Genomic DNA, 20,087 nt, shown 5'->3' with positions numbered 1-20,087 from the left:
TTGGAGAAACCAAAATATTTTCAGATGATACTGTTCTATTTCAAGGAGCTTAAAGCACAAAAAAAAATCTAACACTTGTGGATGTACTGAATGAATCAGCTACTTTGTATTTTGAAATATTGTGGTTCCCTTCCAAGGTAAGGTACTCAAATGACAAGGTCAGACAAGCAATGACATGTAGGTAAATGTTAATCTAATGCAGAACTTACAATAAAATGAATGTTAAGTCATTCAATCGTACATGAATGTGGGAATTTTTTAATTTTATTTTTTTTTATTCAGAGTGAAGTGACTAACTTCAATTTGGTTTTGAAGGCAGTTTGATAAGACACAAAGACTATCAGTTCAAATTGTGTGTTATCACAAAAAAATCCGTCAAATATGCGTTTTATCATTAAATTGGACTGCTTATCTAAGTGATACATAATTGCTAATTTTAAAGCAAAACTCAGACAAAGAGCAGGTTAAGATGTTGTGTTTGAGCTTTTGCAAATAGGACTCTGCACTACTCTGTCCATTCTCCAGCAGCTTTCAAATTTGCTGTCCTACTTCAACAAATTTGACAGAGTACAAATCTTCAGCTACCAAATTAGGTTCTGTAATGGARCAACAGGAGATGCAATATGTCAAAATGGAGAAGAAAGGCATAATGGGGAAAAGAATATGTGATAATGTGATATGTGAATGGATTTAACTTCAGCACTAAACATGAAGTCTGTACTATATTCATAATACAGAGAATCTGAAGCTACAGAAGCCRTTTGCTTCATATCAYTCATATTTTAAAAAGACATCCGGAWTTTTTTATTATTTTAGCTGAACAACTGCAAAAAAAATCAAGATGCTTCAAAAGTCAACACAACACTAGAGATACATTTTAATAAATATATTCTGATCAAATACTTTGCTTTTGTGAAGTTTTGGTAGAAAAGTTCCTGTCACAAGGAACAGAGACAGAAGACTCCATTCAGTGTTTACATTCAAGATGKTCAGTCAGCCTAGGGTGATATTTGCTGAATTCTAGCTAAGCTTCAATAGAGACAATGAAGGAAAAGAAGGAAATAAACCACATACTAAAAGTGTTGTTCAAACCCCGACAAGAGCTTTCAATGCAGCAAAGAGACTTACATATTGGATAATGAAAAAAAAAAWTATCAATAGATGATGGTGTAGAGGTCTCCAAAAAYAGAGAAAAWTTTTTCAATGCCTGAKAAAGTYAGATGGTTSAAAATCCTCAAGCAGTAAATTCTATCAAGAGCCATCTTCAGACACAGACAGGTTGAAAAGGAAAAGCGGTGTAAAATAACATATATATTTAAATGTGCAAGACMACAGCATTCAGCAGTTCATAGAAGTATATATCCACAAAACACAGTAAATATGCAACTGAAATTTGAAGAGCACAATTTAAAAAATAATAGAACCTAGACATGATTGCTTCAAGCAAACCCCATGTTTCAAGGAGAAACGCATAACAATTGTCTTTAACAATCCCCACSAGCCCTAATTCTTATGTTGCCATGTGAAAGATCAAATTCACCCAAATAGAACATTTAACTGCTGACAAATGCTATTTTTAAAGGAGAAGACATTTAAKTGCTTTTCAATAAGGAACATGGAGTATTTTTTTTTTGTATAAATATTACGAGACTGTTAAGTTAAGCAACATAAAATGAATCAAAGATGACCCTGTTTTCATCTTCTCTGTTGAGGAAAAAGATAATTATTACAAACATTTTTGTTCTTGCATTGTAGGACCTCTGAATAAAATTACTTGCAGAAGAATGAAGACATCAGTTAGGGACTTTATTCCTACAAAAAGGATCTAGCAAGATTATGTATAACACTGCCATCTGGTGATTGTGCAATTATACAGTTAAAGAATGAAAAGTTGGTCCCAATTAAATGAAATACTTCAGTTACCAGAGCTGAGAGAGCAGAGCCTCCTTCAGAGACCACTGTCACTATTTAAAGTGTTTTTCTYCTCCAATATAATTTGCTTTCTATAAATGAATTATTGGTGTACATCACTGGTTATTTGATCTGTTGCTACAAGTTACAGTATGCTTCAAAAGTTTATTCTAAATACATCAATCACAGAAGAAAGTTTCTTCAATTATCCCTGAAAACAGAACTACTCCTTCATCTGTCTACGATGACTGATCAATTAACCCACATGGAAGAAGTAGCGCACATAGATTTGTTGAAGGAACTGGTATGTGAAAGTAACATAGGAATTCCATAGCAGTAGGAATCACTACTTTTCTCACAAGAGGAAGAAAATCTGTACTGCCRTAGAAGAGAACACAAACTCTCACAACACTCACAAAAAGTGAAAGAGCAATCTCAGTAAGAGAAAGCTGTCAGTACTGACATCTCCACAAAACACTCAAGAAYTTCTTAGAAACAGACATTCTATTCAAATAGTGCAAAATAATTTTGCTACACTTCCATTTGTACYGAAAAGAGCACAGCTATGAGATTTTTTACAAAAGCATAAAATGTAACACTTTCCTTTCACACATTTGCAAACTAAACCTTTGATTAAAAAACCCTAATTTATCCACAGGCAARTAATGGAAGAAAAACATTTCTGCAAAATTGTGGGGAAGTTCAGACAGCTAGTCAAAATCCTGGAAATAAACTGATTCATTAGTTTTATTACCAAGAATAAAAAAACAAGACAAAAATCAGCAATAGTAATTTGATGAAATAAGCTATCTGTTTTCTCATTTCAAGAAGCATAAAATCCCTTGCTTGTAAGTTAGTAGAGAATTAAAGAAATCTGGCATAATTAGCAGACCAACCTAGTGCAAACACTACCTCAGCAAACTGTCCAATATATCTTCCTATGAAGTCCCCAAAAGTTTACAGATAAACCATTTGCTAATCATTACATCAATAACTTCCAAACAAATGTCAGGAATGTACCTGGCAAATCCCTACTAAACACGGCCCCCCCRGCCCCCGCATTCCCCCAGTGTTTCTAAAACATTAAACAGTTTTATGGMCCAGGAGTAGTTTTCAGAGCCACTACTTATCAAGGTTCTTTGTCTGTGAAAACAGCTTCGAGCCTGATGCCCTCAAGAGATTCAAAAAGTGTTCATTTTTGCTACAGGTTTTTCCTTACATTACAGTTCTTCAAAAACATTTTGTTGAAGAAACACAGCTGTATTTTCCTACACATTTTTAAAATGCATTATTCTTGTAATAAAACGTTTTTTATAATCTCCTGGAGTATTGCAGAACCAGTTTCTTTCTATTTATTATTTCAGTTTACAGAATTTAGATAGAGAACACATTCTTATCTGTTTACTACAGTATCCAGAACACTGTCAGCACAATAAAGTAGTAATGAGAAACTGGTTTATTAGGTACCTAAAATTACTTCTATTAACTTCAGAATTTCTAAAGCCTCTAGAATTGATGACACAAAAATATCTATGGTAATTAAATTTAGGTCCTGAACAACTTCATTAAACTTCTTAAAAAGAAGTTTAATGAAATATAGGTACAACTCTGTCAGTGGCACACAGGGTTAGCTTATCTTGTCTAATTAAATTTTTCATTTGCCCTTSAAGTACACACTTTTAGAAATAAAARTAAATGCTAACCTGGACTAATAAGTGGCCCAAGTTGGAGAAATATGTGTCATGTTCTTTTATGTTATTAATCTGCTTCATTAATTGCAGCAACATTTCAACAGCTCCTTTGTTGACCATTTCATTAAGGAGTACTGCATTTCCAGACATGAATTTTATAGCTCCCATGCAATAGACGAGAGCTTCGTTGTTTTTTTGTAGATCTTCATTTCTCAGAACCTCCAACAAATAATCTAAAAGGAAAATCATTATTCAGAAAGTCTAATATTAAAAGTTTTATTTGATACATTCCAGTCATTGAGGAGGATAACAATTGGAAAACACCCTCAGATTGAACTCTTATATTTCTAWTAAGTGGGCTAGAAAAATTGAGTATTTGGACTGAAACCAAGAAACAATTATTGATGAATAGGAGMATGGGCCTGACTTTTTTTCTTCTAGGCTTCAAGAACCAATGTAAGTTGCAAACACATAACAGGAATCACTGAAATCCTCAGTCAAGATTTGCAAGTTGATTGTGTGTGCCTGGAATTTTGTGTACCCACTACTTCCTTACAAATTAAATGTCTTAAAGCATCTCAAATGAAGCACTAAAAAGCACAGGGGCCTAATTTAACTCTCATATTTGAAATCTGTTAATAGCCTTTTTAGAATTTCTTTTTACGTGGGTAAAGTTGACGTAACAATTTTGTTTTGCGCAACCACTGTCAGAAATAATTTTAACACCTGAAATGTTAAAATTAACAGTTGTTAACACAAGCCCAGTTTATCTGTTGCAGTCAAATTAAGACATTCTGAATTTGGCGATGGTATCYTAAACAAGTAAGTAATACTAACCAACTTTATACTTTTGAATTTCTAGTAAYTGATTCAAAGAAATACCTATTTTTGCTTCCTATGTTCCATTGAGTCCCAGTTGAATAAAAACGTTTTCCTRTATCATTAAACTGAAGAGATTTTAGAATTTTTTCTATCTCAACTCAAGCTGAAAGTCTCTCCAAGTATATATGTATATGAATGAAATACACACACTCTATGCTCTTTGTCCAAACTCTCASCCTCACTTATTAAATGACTTGGGTTGTGGCCATGTGAGAAATCAGTTTCAGGTTCCTGCTCTGCTCAGTATCAAACAGAGTCTTGAACAGTAGTTGTCAATTTTGGGTTGAATGATTAATTTATTTCTTCTACTTGAGCTGCTGCACTGTACATAAGTAGTTCACAGGGACAGAAGAGGAAAAAGAAATTGAAACTGTTACCCAGTYACTGTAACAGGGATCTAGGCAATTATGATCATAAGCCAGGGCCATGTCTTCCGCAGGGACAAGGTGGGTCCAAAACATAAAGAGTGAATAAATAAATAAAACGACCCCTACCAAGCATATTCTTTCTTTCTAGTTTTTAAAATACAGGGAAAGAAGAGCAAGTGAAAGTGAATGAGGATGGAAACGAGAGCAAAAAGCGACTTTTTCAAATGCTACATTTGATGCTGATCTCTACAAAACTAGTTTTCAGTGTCCCAAGTCAACTGAACAACCCCAGCTGTTCTATTTCCTGTGAGTCCTTTCCTTACCACTTAAGAAGTGTGTCTTTATTTCTGACAGTAATTGTCTACAAACTTTAAGACMGTGAATACTCTCATCTATTTAAGCAAAAATACACATACACATTAAACTATACACATGAAATAAAGGCTTGCAAGGTCAAGGCCTACATTAATAAAACACAGTGAAGTTTTAATAAAAGGAATTACTCTCAATCAATMCTGAGTATCACTCATACACTGTAATTTTCTCTGTATTTCTTGTATTTGCAAGGGTGATGTGGGCATGATACAAACACTGTTACAATCACAAAAGAGATCTTAGAGCCATTGCTGACAGCTCTCCAAAACCATTGACTCAATGTGCAGCAGCAGCTATAAAAAATATAAAAAAGCCAGTGACTGTTCTCAAGACSCTCCCTGATAATGGCCAAAAACAAAATCAGCATGATTTAGTTTCTATAAAACTTGGTGCAGACACAGCTTGAATTCTACAGTTTTACTCCATAAATCTCAACAAGGATCCACTGGAGTTTGAGAAGGTACAGAGAAGGACTTATAAAACTGAATGACACAATATCTGTTCAGAGAGCTGAAAGGCTGAGATGCCTCCATCATGAAAAAGAGAAGACAGAGATATGTGGTAAGACTGCATTTAAAAAAATCATGAAGGTGAAAGGTATGCTGACTGTACAAGCCCTTACAAACYCTGCAGAACTACAAGCAGGGGGATAATAAGAGTATATAGAGTGAAAAYAGCCGACAGAGAATTTCTGAAACTTGTTCTATGGGAGACTTGTTCTGTCTGTAGAGGCAGACAGAATCAGAAAATCCAAAAAGGAATTAGGCAAATTAATGAAAAACTCATCTATAAACAGAGACTAAGAAGGGATTAGGCAGGGGWGCACCATCCAATGTTCCTAAAAGAATGTAACAGTTCTGGATGGAGTAAAACGGGGATACAGACCAGAGAAAACACACAGGCTTCCGTGCTCCCCCTAAACAGCATTCCCTGTTCCCATTGTTACTCAGACACAGAACAGTGGACTAGACCAACCAYTGGTTTGACCTAGACAGGCAATTTTTAGTCTGTGACTAAGTTAACTCTGAAAATGTTTCTTCAAAGATGAACACTCTCACCGTTGAATTTCAACATCTATCTTACTGACRAGAACAGAATACATACCCAATAATGCATCCTTTTGAAATGTGTCATTTTGAACGATTAAATCATTCTTTTTGTCCTTGCAAATTTTAAATGCTAACTTGCAAACACTAAGAAGATTTCTTCCATCTACTTTCATCTGCAAAGAAAGTAAAAGACATAAAATCACAACTAAATTCTACATGCAAAAATGCACCCTAACATTCTACTAGTTCAGAYACTATGGCAAACCTGTATTTACACAGAACTATTAAATTACAGCTGAAATTCTAACAATACACTAAACCAAACAGAAGAAGTTTGCAGATTTAAAGGACCCTGAGACACAGGTATTTTAAACTCTCTTTAGCAAACTGTGCTGATATTAAAATAACAGATAATATATAAATTTTTAATTCAGTAAGTATGTACATACCTGGTATAAAAACAGGTAGCATTACAATAACTTGCAGGATTTTTCCTCCAATTCACTTACAGAGAAATTCTGAACAGAAATCAGTGGTTTTGCATCTATGGCCATGCCACAAAGACCTCCAGTACAAAAGTACATGTCATAATGAAATKAATTTTCAGGCATTCTATAACATCATCTTACAATGTACTAATGGTCACCAAAAGATCGTGAAAGGGAAGTAAAGGTGGTAAAAATAAAACTACATATCTCTTCCTTTCCTCTGCATTTYAAGGGCAATTTCTTCTAGGTTCATGCTTTTTGAAAATTACACAGGAAAATCTCTGTAATGAAACCTTTCTTTTTAATAAGCACCATCTAACATCTCTGTGATATCTGAGTATATAACTGCATCTTCTGAATGAAATAACTTACACTACCTTAAAGGAGAACACAGGACTCCCTCAACACACACACAAATTACTAARATGTCTACAACACAATATCAGCTGGCATCCTTCCACCAGTGACTGTCCCTACATACTTCGTAGAATGTGAACAAAGGAGTTCTAAAGCACAAACTTAATCGTGAGTTTTAACCAGAAATACTAAAGCAAAAGATTAATTACACTTATTTTCAAAAAAACTCCCCATTTTGGTATTTTCAAATAAAGGTGTTTAACAAGGTCAAGATCTTATTCAAAAACTAAGCTTCATTTCCATGTGTACATTTTGTAGTAATCGGGGTTTTTAAATCCCTGCATGTGTATCCCAGTTTAGGACACTGTGTCTTTTCCACACCTACAATACACCTACAATATTCCTGCCACCATACACCAACTATCYTATTTTGTGCCCCTCCTTCCTCCCCCAGATGTAACTGCTCTGCAGAAAATAAGCTACAAGTACTGATCTAGATAAATGGGAGACTAATATCTCTGTGGTAGTAAACTGTACTTAGGAAAGGGTTAGTTTAGACACAGTTTAAAAGTATGAAATGAAAAATTAAATGCAAGCAGTAATTCACGATTTGGAGCTTCACACTCTACCAAAGAGCACTTCAAAACACTTACAGCTACAATAATCTTTGCCAGCTTCAGGCAAAGTGGATCTGAATCAATGTCTACAAGTTTATATAATGTCTTCAGAAGCACATTTCTTCTTTTAAATCTTTTTCCAAGCATATTTCCTTCATTCAATGCTTGATAGAGCTTGGTACAAGCCAGACAAAGGTTTTCTATATTGTCTTCTGTTTGAAGGATATAGGAAGGGAGAGAAAAATAAAAAATAATTATCTATGCCACTTTATCCAGAGCATCTCAATACATAAAAACACAGGAGAACAAAATAAAGACTAAGTTGCATAACAACAAAAATAAGGCACCAAATAAATGTCTTCATACAATAACGTGATCCCTAGAAATAAKTTTTTTCTCCTTTCTCTCAGAAAAAGACTCAAGCCAAGACATCATTGAGCCATAATAATACCTACAGGTAAAATGAAACTCACCTTTGATGCTTAAYAATCAGATTGACCAAATCTTCCAAGTCCACCAGGAAACTGTGTCAGTGAAAACATTCTTTAAATTGTTCCACCAAACATTACATGAGAAAAGGAGAGTTAAGGAGCAATTTTCTCTCCATATACATAACTTTATATATCAAACCTTGTCAGGATTAAAAAGAAGTGAATGTAAAAGCTTGTTAAATTCTTCAATGTAGAGGTACAGCATATTTGAATGGAATATTGGCCTATTAAAAAAGTCATCTATTTCCTCACCCAAGTCCCTGAGACTGTATTTAAAATACATGGAAACAAAAATTGCAGCTAATTATTACRAAAACTGCATCTCCACACAATGGAATCATTTGCATGTTTACTTCAGAGAAAAAACAGAGAAAAAATTCTTGTCTGGTTTTAAAATTCAACAGTGAGATTTTAAAGAACTTTTCTTACATTTGCTTTTGTTTTTAAGGTGACAATTACAAAACTCCATGTAAATCCACCTGAACTGCCAGTACAAACTTTGCATTTACTCAGGGCTGAAACAGTCATATTCAAGAAAGCAACACATTTGTGATAAAATATGTATGGACAGGAAATTACAACAAAAAACATGTCTGAGGCCTCAGACCTGTAGGCTGTTTCAAGAACCGATCWCTCATGCTGAGCAATGCCTGGAAGCTCTCAATTTGCAATCATCACACTCAAGGAACAGCAATGACTATTCCACTTCTACTCCCATCGTGACAGAAACTTTGATAAAATTTAGCACGACTCTAAATGCTCTGCTCCAGCAAGCTGTGAAACAGGAGWGGCAAGGAACCAAAACAGAAAGATYTTACACTCCATCACAATTAACAACAACAAAAATTATTGATCACTYATCCCAGTTGGGCATTTTGAAGTTTAACCTACTGAGTACTGGAATGTAACAAAATTCATTATTTTTTCCTCTAGAAAAAGAGGCTTTCAGGTTCTATTAGTTTCTGTCATATTACAAACATCTCATTCATCATATTCAGAAGATTTTAGRCAATAAGTAAGTTCCAGGTTAACTTCAGGTTTGTTCTTGAATGGGAAATTTTCTGCAAATATTTTTGCATGAGAATTTGAAGAAAAAGGCTTCTCTATTAATACATGAAAAACTAAAGGTGACCTAAATTCATGTGCAGGGAATTAGCTAGAAGGTAGGAAGCAAATGACTGCACACAAAATTAAAAAATATTAAATTACCAACAGACTTACTTAAAACATTAGAATTATGGAATTCTAATATTAATTTTTGCAAGAATTGTGCAGTAAATAGCCTAGAGAAAGCAATGTATCACGCAGTTGCAGGAGGCAATGATGCAATTCAGTTACAATTTGTGTTAATATTCAAGAAGTAGCAAAACTCAGGCTTTAAAGTTTTTGTAGTACTACATTCAATCAGCTGGTGAGAAAGTATCATTAGATAATGTCATCTATTATTAGAAAAACTAAGCCATAATCAAGTTTTTAAAAAAGCTAAAAAAACCCCAATACTTTTACCAAATCAAGTAAAGACTGAGGAAAAGGGGCATGAAAATTGATTTTCCTTAGCTACATTCACGACAAGGGAAAGACATGATTACATTTTTCCTCTAAATTTTATTTTCTTACGAATAGAGAACATCTCACTATGCAAAACCGTAACTCAGTGGCTCATATTTGACAATCTTGGCATTAAATGAGGTGAATGTGAAGTTACATAACTGTTTTCGAATTTCCTAATCACCGTTTTTCTATACATCAGTGACATATRTGGAAATAAGAATCCTGTCTTTTTTTAATAATTACATATATTGAGAATTGCTTTGCACTGTTCRGGTATTTAATACTCATCAGGCTATCACAAACAGTGCTAAAGATCCCATAAAATAGAACTACTTGTAAAAACAAACCTACTTTCTATATTCCCACCATTCAAATAAATGTAGTGTCTACAGAAGGCAACTGAATGACGTTTTCAATGCAAATGGATTCCAGAGTTTAATCTTTCAAGYTATATTTAATTTACTCAATTTTGCTCCAGTATTCTGAGTCATTACATGCTCTTCTGACATATCTAACACTTTAAGCACAAATAGAACTTTYCATTAAGATTTCCGTAGTTTTCTAAAATTGAGATCCTCAATACAGTCTATGGTTAAAGCAGTGAATCTGTGCAGTACTTTATTCTTAAAATTATTAGCTCAAMACTGACTGCTAAGCTGGTAGAGCTATGTTGTCTAAAATAAGGTAATTTAATCAGACAAAATAAGGTCTTCCCTGAATCAGTTTCGGATTTTTTTTGCAAAATCACAGAATGGGTAAGGTTGGAAACGACCTCTGAAAATCATCACAGGTACAACCCCTGTGCTCAAGCAGGGCCACCTAGACTGCACAGGCCAGTTTCACATGGTGAAGTCGCTGAACATATGAAAGCATAAAAGGCCACATACTCCAATTACTGTTATTATTAACATAAATGAGTCCCATGCTTCCTGCAAGAAACAGTATCAAAAGTAAATCCTTYCAGAACAGTGTTACCCACTTTTTTCCAGTTCCTGTAGAATTGGGAGAATCCTTTTCTGCCAAAAGATATCTTCCTCGTCCCATTCATTTATTTTTGTTTCATTCTTTAAGCCTTCAAAATACATTCAAAACAAAAGCACATATTCARTGAAGGTTTCACTTTCTGCAATAATAAACAGCTACAAACACTTCACTCGTAAGTCAGAAAATAATCTAAAAATAATGACATTTTGCTATATTCTGGGTTATTCTAAAAATTAAAGTTTTTTGTTTTTATTTACATGTTCTCAAAAACCAAAGTTTCAAACAAAACTAGATGGGTAAGTGTTTTGATATGTAAAGTTGTACTGTAAAGCTCGCRTTTGCTGACATTAATGTTTCATTTGATCACTGAATTGTAAAGTAATGACTACTTAAACATCAAAGTGTCCTACTATTTTTCAGCTCTGTGTTCACGTGACAGCTTATTCTTAGTTAAATAAAATCCRTACTACAGACAACCCTCTAGGTCTGTACAATTTTATCTAGTACACAYGCATGATATTAGACTAAGCTTGATTAACTGACTGGTCAGTTAGGGAAAAGTCTTGTTAGTTATTACATCCTGTTAGCAATTCTAACTACTTCATGCAATTAGTATTGAGAACTTCATGACTAAACTTTTATAAAATGCTTATTTCCCTCCTATTCTTTATTGTATTCTGCAGTTTTTCACACAGGAACCTGGGAAATGAATAGTAAACCAYAGATATATGAAAGATATTTTGCCGCCAATAAACATGTCAGAAATCTTGAAGGCAACAAACTCCCAGTAGTGCTTGGCTGCCCTCAGCCAAATTCCTATAACTGAGAAAAAGCTACTCTTCACTATCAGAAACCTTGTTCACTTCACAAAGAAGATTTTAAAAAATATTCAAGCTTTTTTTAWACTTGGCTTCAAAAAGAAAATAGAAAAAAAATTCGATCAGCACACATCAGGTCAAAAATTGGTAGACCAAAAAAATCCATCGACTAGAATTCTTCAGGAAACAAGATGGCGAGCACAGATCTGTTTTCAGATTGGACAAGGAAGTTGGTGAAAACACGGTTTATGAAAAAATGGAATGCAGGATTCACTTTCATATGGATGCGATATCACTGGGAACTATTCTGACAGCTGAACACCTTCACACATTGACCTAGCACTTTGGAAAGTGACAGAATTGKGGCCTGGACCACTGGGCTACTACAGATGGAGAGCCAGAGATGTAAAGGATCAAACAGTTGCTTACAAGGTGCGTGTTTGGAGTTTAAGATTGGCTTAAGCTCTTTATCTTGCAGGCAAGCAAAGTTGTTATAAAGACGGGTCTGATTTGTTCTATTTGTTTTGAGGTTTTTTTAACAGGGAAATAAAAGTCACACAACTCTACTAAGTAACATTAAGAAAGCCATTAAGACTGGTATATATAYATTTCTTTAAGTGACAGATTTGTCTGAAAATGTCTCCTATTGTTCATTACTAGCTCYTGCATTTAAGTGACAATGTAAATCCTTAACATAATCATTACCAAACACAAAAATTCTGTACTACCTGAGAACCCCAATAATAAGAGGTTTGCATTATGAGAACAGTTATCTCCAACCTTCAAACACTGACTGTCTACTGGCATTACTTGGAACAGTAAAACAATTAAGAACTTCCTATTTTAAAAGCTTACTTTTTAGAAAATAATCCAGACTTTTTCTGGTCTGTATTAACTGTCTACCCACATTTTACACACAATTAATCTATCAAATATACCTATTCCAACAGCTTATTAAAAATGCTGCTGTTTCATAAGTAATACACTAGATCTGTTATTACAATAACTATGTACTAATACATATATGCAAGCACCAACAATAGATGTTATTAGCAAATATTATTATTTTGCATACCATTTTTATTTCTAGATCAAATGAGCTGATAGTSTTATTTAAATTGATGAGTAGCTTAATTAATAAAACACAATGCAGTTTTTGCAATGAAGTGAAAGTTCTGCTCTGGGTAATATAAAAGTACAGCTGAAWTGAGAGCACTAGAATAGTTTGCACTGTTCCTTCCTGCCACAAAACCCACATATTGACTCAATTATTTCTTTCTGATCTGTAGCTACCTCTCTTAAACTGAAAGATGGGACTGACTTTTTAACTACTCATATACTTAACTTCATTAAGCAAGAAATAGAAAACTTCAGGTATGCATTTGCAGATAAAGACAAACTTCTCACTTAAAAAAAAATTACTAAAGCCATTTAATTTTCAGTTCAGAATGAAAATAGGTTTTTTCCTACTACTCTGCTTCACTTGTCTCATATTTATCAGAAGAATACAGCAAACTGAAAGTCATAATGGCGTAAATTTTTTTAGAAAAAGTATCTCTTGTAATTAAGTAAAAAAGAAGTTAATCAGCTTTTACTAAACAGTGTTAATCCTAGCAATAAGAATGACCAGAAAATACATAACTAGAAAGACAAGCAACATTACTAAATTGCTTGTGCCTCAGTCCTGGGAGATTTTTTAAGCTGATGATGAAAAGTTAAKGGTACTAGCTGTATTTAAAATATTGCAGAAGCTGTCCTGAACCTTCTAATAGAGCGAATCACAATTCAACRGCAAAAATACTCAAGCAAAAGAATGCAGCAAGTTTAAGTTGGTTGTCTCAGTTTCTCATAGGTCTTAACCGCTGCTTTGCAGTCTGGTCAAAAAAAAAAAATCACTAATCAGTCCACATTTATTGGTTGCTGTTTTTAGCATGTAAATACAAGAGCCTTAGCAACACTGAGCTTTCAAAAGCTGAGTACTGCCTGACTTATAATGTTTAGCCTTTTCAGTGAATACTGAGTGGCCATGAATAGATCAATATTAAAACATTCTACGTCCTCTCTAAAATGTCTAAGCATAAACACAAATAATATCAGAAAATAGAAATAATTTGTAAATAAACACTTCACCCAGAATCCCATGGTAGAGAAGATATGATGGAGAATTCCTAATGCTATCCCACTCTTCATAGTGGGATTAAAGATGAAGCATATACAAACTAAGGAAGCCACATAAAATTAAGAAAATTAGATATAAAAAGAAAGAGTCCTAAAAACATACTTTGTATGTTCAATAACATCAATAAAATAGCATAAACAAATGAAAAGCCTTGAAAGAATGCTAACTCCCATGAYATGGTAAACACTGTCAGCTCCTCATAAGGAAATGAAAACAGAGCACGTTACAGCCTTTGCCAGAATGATCTGGAATACCATAATTTTTCAGTTCTAGAAAAATAMTAATAAAGCATAGTAATAGCACAGTGGAAACTTCAGGTTTCCACACCAGACTCTCAAATTTGCACTTATGATGTCTGAAATGTGTCAGCTATGAGGAAATATTATTTAAATCTATGTAAAATCAGCAAAATGCATCCCTATCCAAAATCTGTATCTTCAGATAAGACAGGATGGCATAATTTTATTAGTTTCTGTGCAACTATGATAGATTACAAAAACTGATGGGCAAACAAGATGTTAATGGATTGGCAAATTCTCAAGCCTAGATATGGGAAAAGCAAAAGAGAAAATACCAACAGATTTTTAGACCGAAGATCTCTGGAGTATTGTTTCTCTTTACTAAGAACAGGAAAAAAACAATATATCTAGAAAACCAAAATTACTGTTTGGTGAATAATGAAGAACAAGACTGTCAAATCACAAGAACAGGATTATTTCTATTYGACTGCATTTCACATTTTTTGAATGGAGACTGAAATTTCTTGTACCTGTTACTCTTCTCTTCCAGTGTGAACTCCTTGGCTGTGATGACTTTTTGCCRGGCTCTTTCACCTCGTCACTAAAAGAAACAGGATGGACACACAAAAGTATTACCAGAAGACAATGCTCAGAATGCTTGTTCTTTCACATGTATTGAGTTCTGCATACTAAATAACTAATTGGAAGAGATGATATTATTTTACTAAGTTGGTAAGTTAGCCACTCATGAAAAGTTACATGTAAATACAGCCTCCTCCCATATGTATTACAGAAAGCTCCTTCAGAAATACTGACATATTCACACCACAAGAGGTCACCATTATGGAACACAAAACCTAAAGCATTTCYACTAGCTCAGTAAAACTGAAAGATCAACCAAACTAAATCCAGAAAAAATCAATTTCTGTTTTACCATCAGTTTCATTAAATGGATAGGAACTCAACTAGTTTAAAGCTGTAAATTCAGCCATTCACACACACAATATCTTTTTCTGATAGGATTAACACTCTTAAAACTTTTAATGAGAAGACTTTTCAAAGAAATATACATATGAGTAACCTTTAAAGTACATATTAGAATTTCTGGGTCTGCCAGTGGGCTATTGCTAACTGCATGGTGGTCACTAGTTCTGTTAGTACAAGAAACAGGGATGTTGCCATTTCCATTGTTTTATAAAGTAATGCCATAATTCCTGCTGATTTTACTGTCACTGTTTCTTTGGACAGGGGAAACTACTACATACATCTATAATAAATATATTTATTCTGTTTTCCTAGCAACACACTCAAGAAGCACTGCTCTACAACGAATACACAAGATATAGACTCCCTCATATCAAATCAGAATCCTTCCTCCTGTACTAAAAAGTGTTAATCAATGTTTTCTATTCTCAGTGTATGTTTAACACTTCTTATTCCATTTAAAGTTCACCATTTACATTATAACATAATCCCTTGAATTCCCTTCTAAAGATGACAGYAGTGTGTTATCAATATTATTTCAGGTTTTTTTAACCTGTTAATTTAGTTATTCTAAGGCTTAAAGCTAAACTGTTGTTTAAGTATTTTGCTGGATTGGTGCCTAAGTCCTGTCTGTCAGTCCAGACAGAAGATGTAAGTCATCCTATCAACATATGGAGACAGAATAAAAGACAAAGCTCTTGCAAGATCAGTTCTCTACAAAAGGGACTGGATAGCTCACTGTGATCAGTCAAAAATTTCCCAAGCAATCACATTACAGAGGAACAGTTGCTTCATTATGGCTAACAGTGAATAATGCTTTATTTTTACRGCATGAGGATTTATGTGCTCCAAAATCCAAATGCTTACACAAACTATCTTGAAATTATTTCAGCTCACATACAGCAATTTCTACTCCCATGGGGAAGCAATACGTTAATAAAGAAAAAAAGAACAAGTGCTTGCATCTCTAAAATTATCTGGCATCTCTAAGAAAGAGGAATTTTACAGCACACATTACATACAGTTCAGGGTATTGACAGAAATAAAAATTTAGTCCCATTTATGTAAACACCTTGTCCTATAAACTTTACAAGTTTCAGCCATCCCTGAAATCAAGACTACAACCTGAAAGGACACTGGATAAGCAAAAAAACAACTTCAGTCACCTTACACCAAAACAGATGTATTCAGAAATCAGTACCTTCAGAATTGTGTGTAGGCATGATGATATTACACATCTAYATGAATATGGATATTTGAATTCGCTTTCCTCAGAAGAGTTTTGTAACTATATCCTGCCTGTGCCTCTTCCCTGAAAACATAAATCCAGGATGAAACCAAGAAATCTCAACAAAGACAATCCTACAAGTTTTGTTGGAAGCAAAAGGAGATTAATAGAAAAAGATGCTAAAGCAAATGATGTGCTAACCTACCAGACAGAAACACCATATATGTGGGATGAAGAGTAAGACGATGTCAATCGCATAAGGAAATAAGTTTGGTTGGAACCTATTGTTTTTTAAACACCACAGTCAACCAGTTAAGAGACTTAAATGAGTAGGAAAACAGTTTGTTCTGAATACCAGTAGCACAACAGTGTGTGGTTTTGGGAAACATCCTCATTAAGTAACCCGAACATCCATKATTTTCAGAAAAAGAATATGCTGAACACTGCATTAATGGGAATAAGTGGTGGGCAGGCTTATCTTTAGGAAATATAGACAATTTATCAACTGAGAGATTTTATAATTGAGAGATTATAAAATCCCTTTACCCATCTTTACCATTCTGCCAACTTCATTTTAGTTACACAGAYTTTTGCTTCATAATCTTTAAATTTTCATTTAGGACTGAAACTTAAATAGAAGTATCTTGCTAAGAACAATGCAGTTAAAATATAATCAACCTATTCTAAAAAATAAGTTACCTACTATTGAAGGGAACTGGCTTGTCAAGAGAGCAGTTGCCTTGGAAACAAAGTCAATTGGCAGAAATCTGATCATCTGATAAGGGGCTCATCAAGAAATCAACTGACAGAGGCTCTGACGATTACAGAAGAAAAAGAACTTGGCAACTGGATCATTTTTATCCTTCTCCTWTGAAAGAAATCAYAGTAGCCTCAATGAAGAATACTGCTTTCTTGAATGTACACCGAGTGTGAGGACTTCCAAAAGGAAAGTGAGCCAGTAGTGGAGTACTGTGGTGTGGTGTGATGGGTTGACCTTGGATGAACGCTGGGCACCTGATCCTACCACTCTTTTCACACCCCTCCTCAACATGACGGAAGGTAGAAACAAGATAGAGAAAAATTGATGGGTGAAGATAAAAGCAGTTTAATAAAGCAGAAGCAAAGAAAAAATATTTATGTTCAACTTCCCACCAGTGGGCAATGCCCAGCCATTTCCAAGTAAGTACAGCTTGACTATGCATAGTGAATGCTCTGTAGGACAAATCTCATAATAATAAATATCCCCTCACTTCCTTTGTCCTAGCTTTTATTGCTGAGTAGACATCATACAGTATGGAATCCTTTTGGTCAGTCTGGTCCAACTGTCATGGTTATGCCCCCTCAAGAGACCTTGCCCACCCTGAGCCTCCTGGTGATGGTCACATGTTGGAGAGACACTACTGATGCTGCTCAGCAGTAGCSAAAATGTGCRTGTGTTATCAACACCCTTCTAGCTACCAATRYAAARCACAGCACTGTGAGGGCTGCTCCAGGGAAAATAAACTGTCACAGCCAGACCCAATACAGGTGTTCAGTATTTTCCCCTAGTGAAAGAATGGATAATTAAGTGAAAGCTACACTTATTGAGAAATTCTTCATGTTTAGACATTTATTTGCCTTTTCCTGCCATGAGCCTCTTGCTAATGGTAAATCAGGAAAATCTTACCYTTCCAYGGYATTCCAGGGAAAACTACACTTCTASGAACTATATCCCAGAGGCAAAKAATTGAACTAGTAATCTCCAAAGAAGCTGCACACAACATCAAGGTTTGAATCACAAATGTGAATATAAGATCCCAATGGAAGAACAGCACTCGTACTATACCTTAAACATTTGAGAATCTGGCTACCTCTTTATTTGCAAAACAGAGTCTAACAATTGAGCTGAATTTTGGCTCACGTTATCCCATAGATTTAGACTCTTAGAATTGTCCCTGCTACAGTTCTGGCTCAAGAAAGGTGTTACTTTCCTTGACAAAAGCCTGAGCGCAGGGCACAAGTAAGCAGTGGTAGGGCCATTTCTAGACAGTACCTTGTGTGCGAGAGCGAGGCAATTAAAAACAGTTTCATTGTATTAACCTAGGACACTGCAGATGGCCAACAAGCCAGAGACTAACTCCTTTAATTTTTATTATTAGTAGAGATGCATCCCTAATGMTCTTGATTATTAAGTTACCAGTTAAGAGGGATATATGGCCTAATACRAACAAGTTAATGCTTCCCTAGAGAATAGTATCTATCAATTGTATCAATTATATCTATGACCTGTGGTCAGCGAGGTAGCAAAGCTTAACTAGAACAAAGAGAGAACATGACCACCTTTTCTGAATTGTCCAGCATCAAGGCATTTCCTCTTGACACTATCCTCTCTTCATGGTAAGGTTCCTGTAATAKCTTACATATCCTTAATAGCTTTGGGAGGCAAAACTAGATAACATGAAATGGGAGAACAGAGAAGCATAAAGATAGSATAAAGAGATAGCATAAAGAAGAATATACAGGTTAATTTTCAAGAGAAGAGCAGGAATAATGGGGAATGAGAAAAAGATGAGGGCAGTAGGGATGGAAAATGTCATAAGCCCCAGAATATCTCCTGCAAGTGCCAAGGCCTCACGCAATTTTKCTCGTCCAGACACTATGGGCCTCTCCTTTCACACTCATCTAAATGGGATTTATGGAATCTCTTAAAGCAGAGATAGGAACTGGGACTATCCCATGTAAAYCAGAATCTGAACAGTTTCTTAAAAAGGCAGAGAGCTACTAACGCRCAGACTGTGCATAGCATGCCCTGAGTAAATGCTGTAAGAAAGCCATAGACTGTAGACACGATCTGATGTCTGGAAACAGACTTCTCTGCCATTTTTAAACATGCCCTTTTTATTAAGCCAAAAAACTTTAATTATAAGCACATGATTTCTACACATCTATATCTRCAGAGACTTTTTCTATATCTGTAGAACCACGATTCTTAAGGTCCTTCCTCGGAAGCAAATCTAATCCCAGGATAGTTTAATYGTTTAACCTTAGAGCCCTTTTATTTTTGGTCTTTATTTTGATAAGGYAAACAAACCTTTTTTCTTCCATTTCCCCCTCACAGTCATTCAATTTCTTCCCAATGTATTTTCCCTCATTACATCCCATTCAGCCACCATAAAATTCCTTTTTCTAGTTTATTTAAAACCCAAAAATGTAACTGAAATTTTTACAGATTTTATTTTAGATCAACGTTTTCAGGTATGCAAAAGTCTAGGAGAGCAATTTGTAACTTTTCACAAAGCTCTAAAAACAGTCTAGGCACAGCAGTACATGCAGACTGTTTATACATAAATACAAGCACTGAACATCTGATTTTACCAACATACGTTGTGTGCATTGGAAAACCAGACATGGTGTATCTACACCCAAAAATCAAGACATTTTACTAAGTGTTAACAAGAACAGATTTCTAGCAATGCTAAGCAAATCCTGGGGGCCTATTCAGGCAAGCCAGGTGTATCAAAAGGGCTACTAGGCACAAAGGTGTTCTTTCAGACTAGATGAGAGTTCAGCCCTCTTGACTGAGGATAATCCTTAAATAGACAGGCCATTTATAAAGAATGTTCTTTGAGATGTTACTGACATGTATATTCAGAGTGTGACTACGTATCTACCCTGTAATCTGGGTTTATTTTTATTGCTACCACTATTCAAAATGGCATGCCTTATATTGATAAGGATCACTTGGCTATTTAAGCAGCTGAGAACTTTCCTTTCAATCCAAGATTCACAAATTTTATATGGACTACAAAGGGAAAAGCTACAAGGAGATGCTGTGAAAGTATATACAACCAATAAATCTCTAAGAAGAATGGTTACAGGTAGTTTTTCCTATTTTG

General features: G+C 34.7%; 1 protein-coding gene across 2 annotated transcripts in view; it reads right to left on the bottom strand.

The window, feature by feature from the left end:
- Positions 1-20,087, bottom strand: part of ARMC2 (armadillo repeat containing 2) — a 58,515-nt gene that overhangs the window by 26,635 nt on the left and 11,793 nt on the right. For both annotated transcript variants that reach the window (XM_057390148.1, XM_057390149.1), the window contains 5 exons: positions 14,531-14,601; positions 10,760-10,852; positions 7,775-7,950; positions 6,332-6,449; positions 3,615-3,835 (listed from right to left, as the gene is read on the bottom strand). In XM_057390148.1, coding sequence (XP_057246131.1) covers positions 3,615-3,835; positions 6,332-6,449; positions 7,775-7,950; positions 10,760-10,852; positions 14,531-14,601 — 679 coding nt within the window. The remainder of the gene's footprint in view (positions 1-3,614; positions 3,836-6,331; positions 6,450-7,774; positions 7,951-10,759; positions 10,853-14,530; positions 14,602-20,087) is intronic.

This window comes from Malurus melanocephalus, unplaced genomic scaffold (assembly GCF_030028575.1).
Source record: "Malurus melanocephalus ecotype Western Australia unplaced genomic scaffold, MMel_1.1 scaffold_23, whole genome shotgun sequence".
Classification (NCBI taxonomy): domain Eukaryota; kingdom Metazoa; phylum Chordata; class Aves; order Passeriformes; family Maluridae; genus Malurus; species Malurus melanocephalus.
This window is presented reverse-complemented; position numbering and strand designations above follow the sequence as displayed.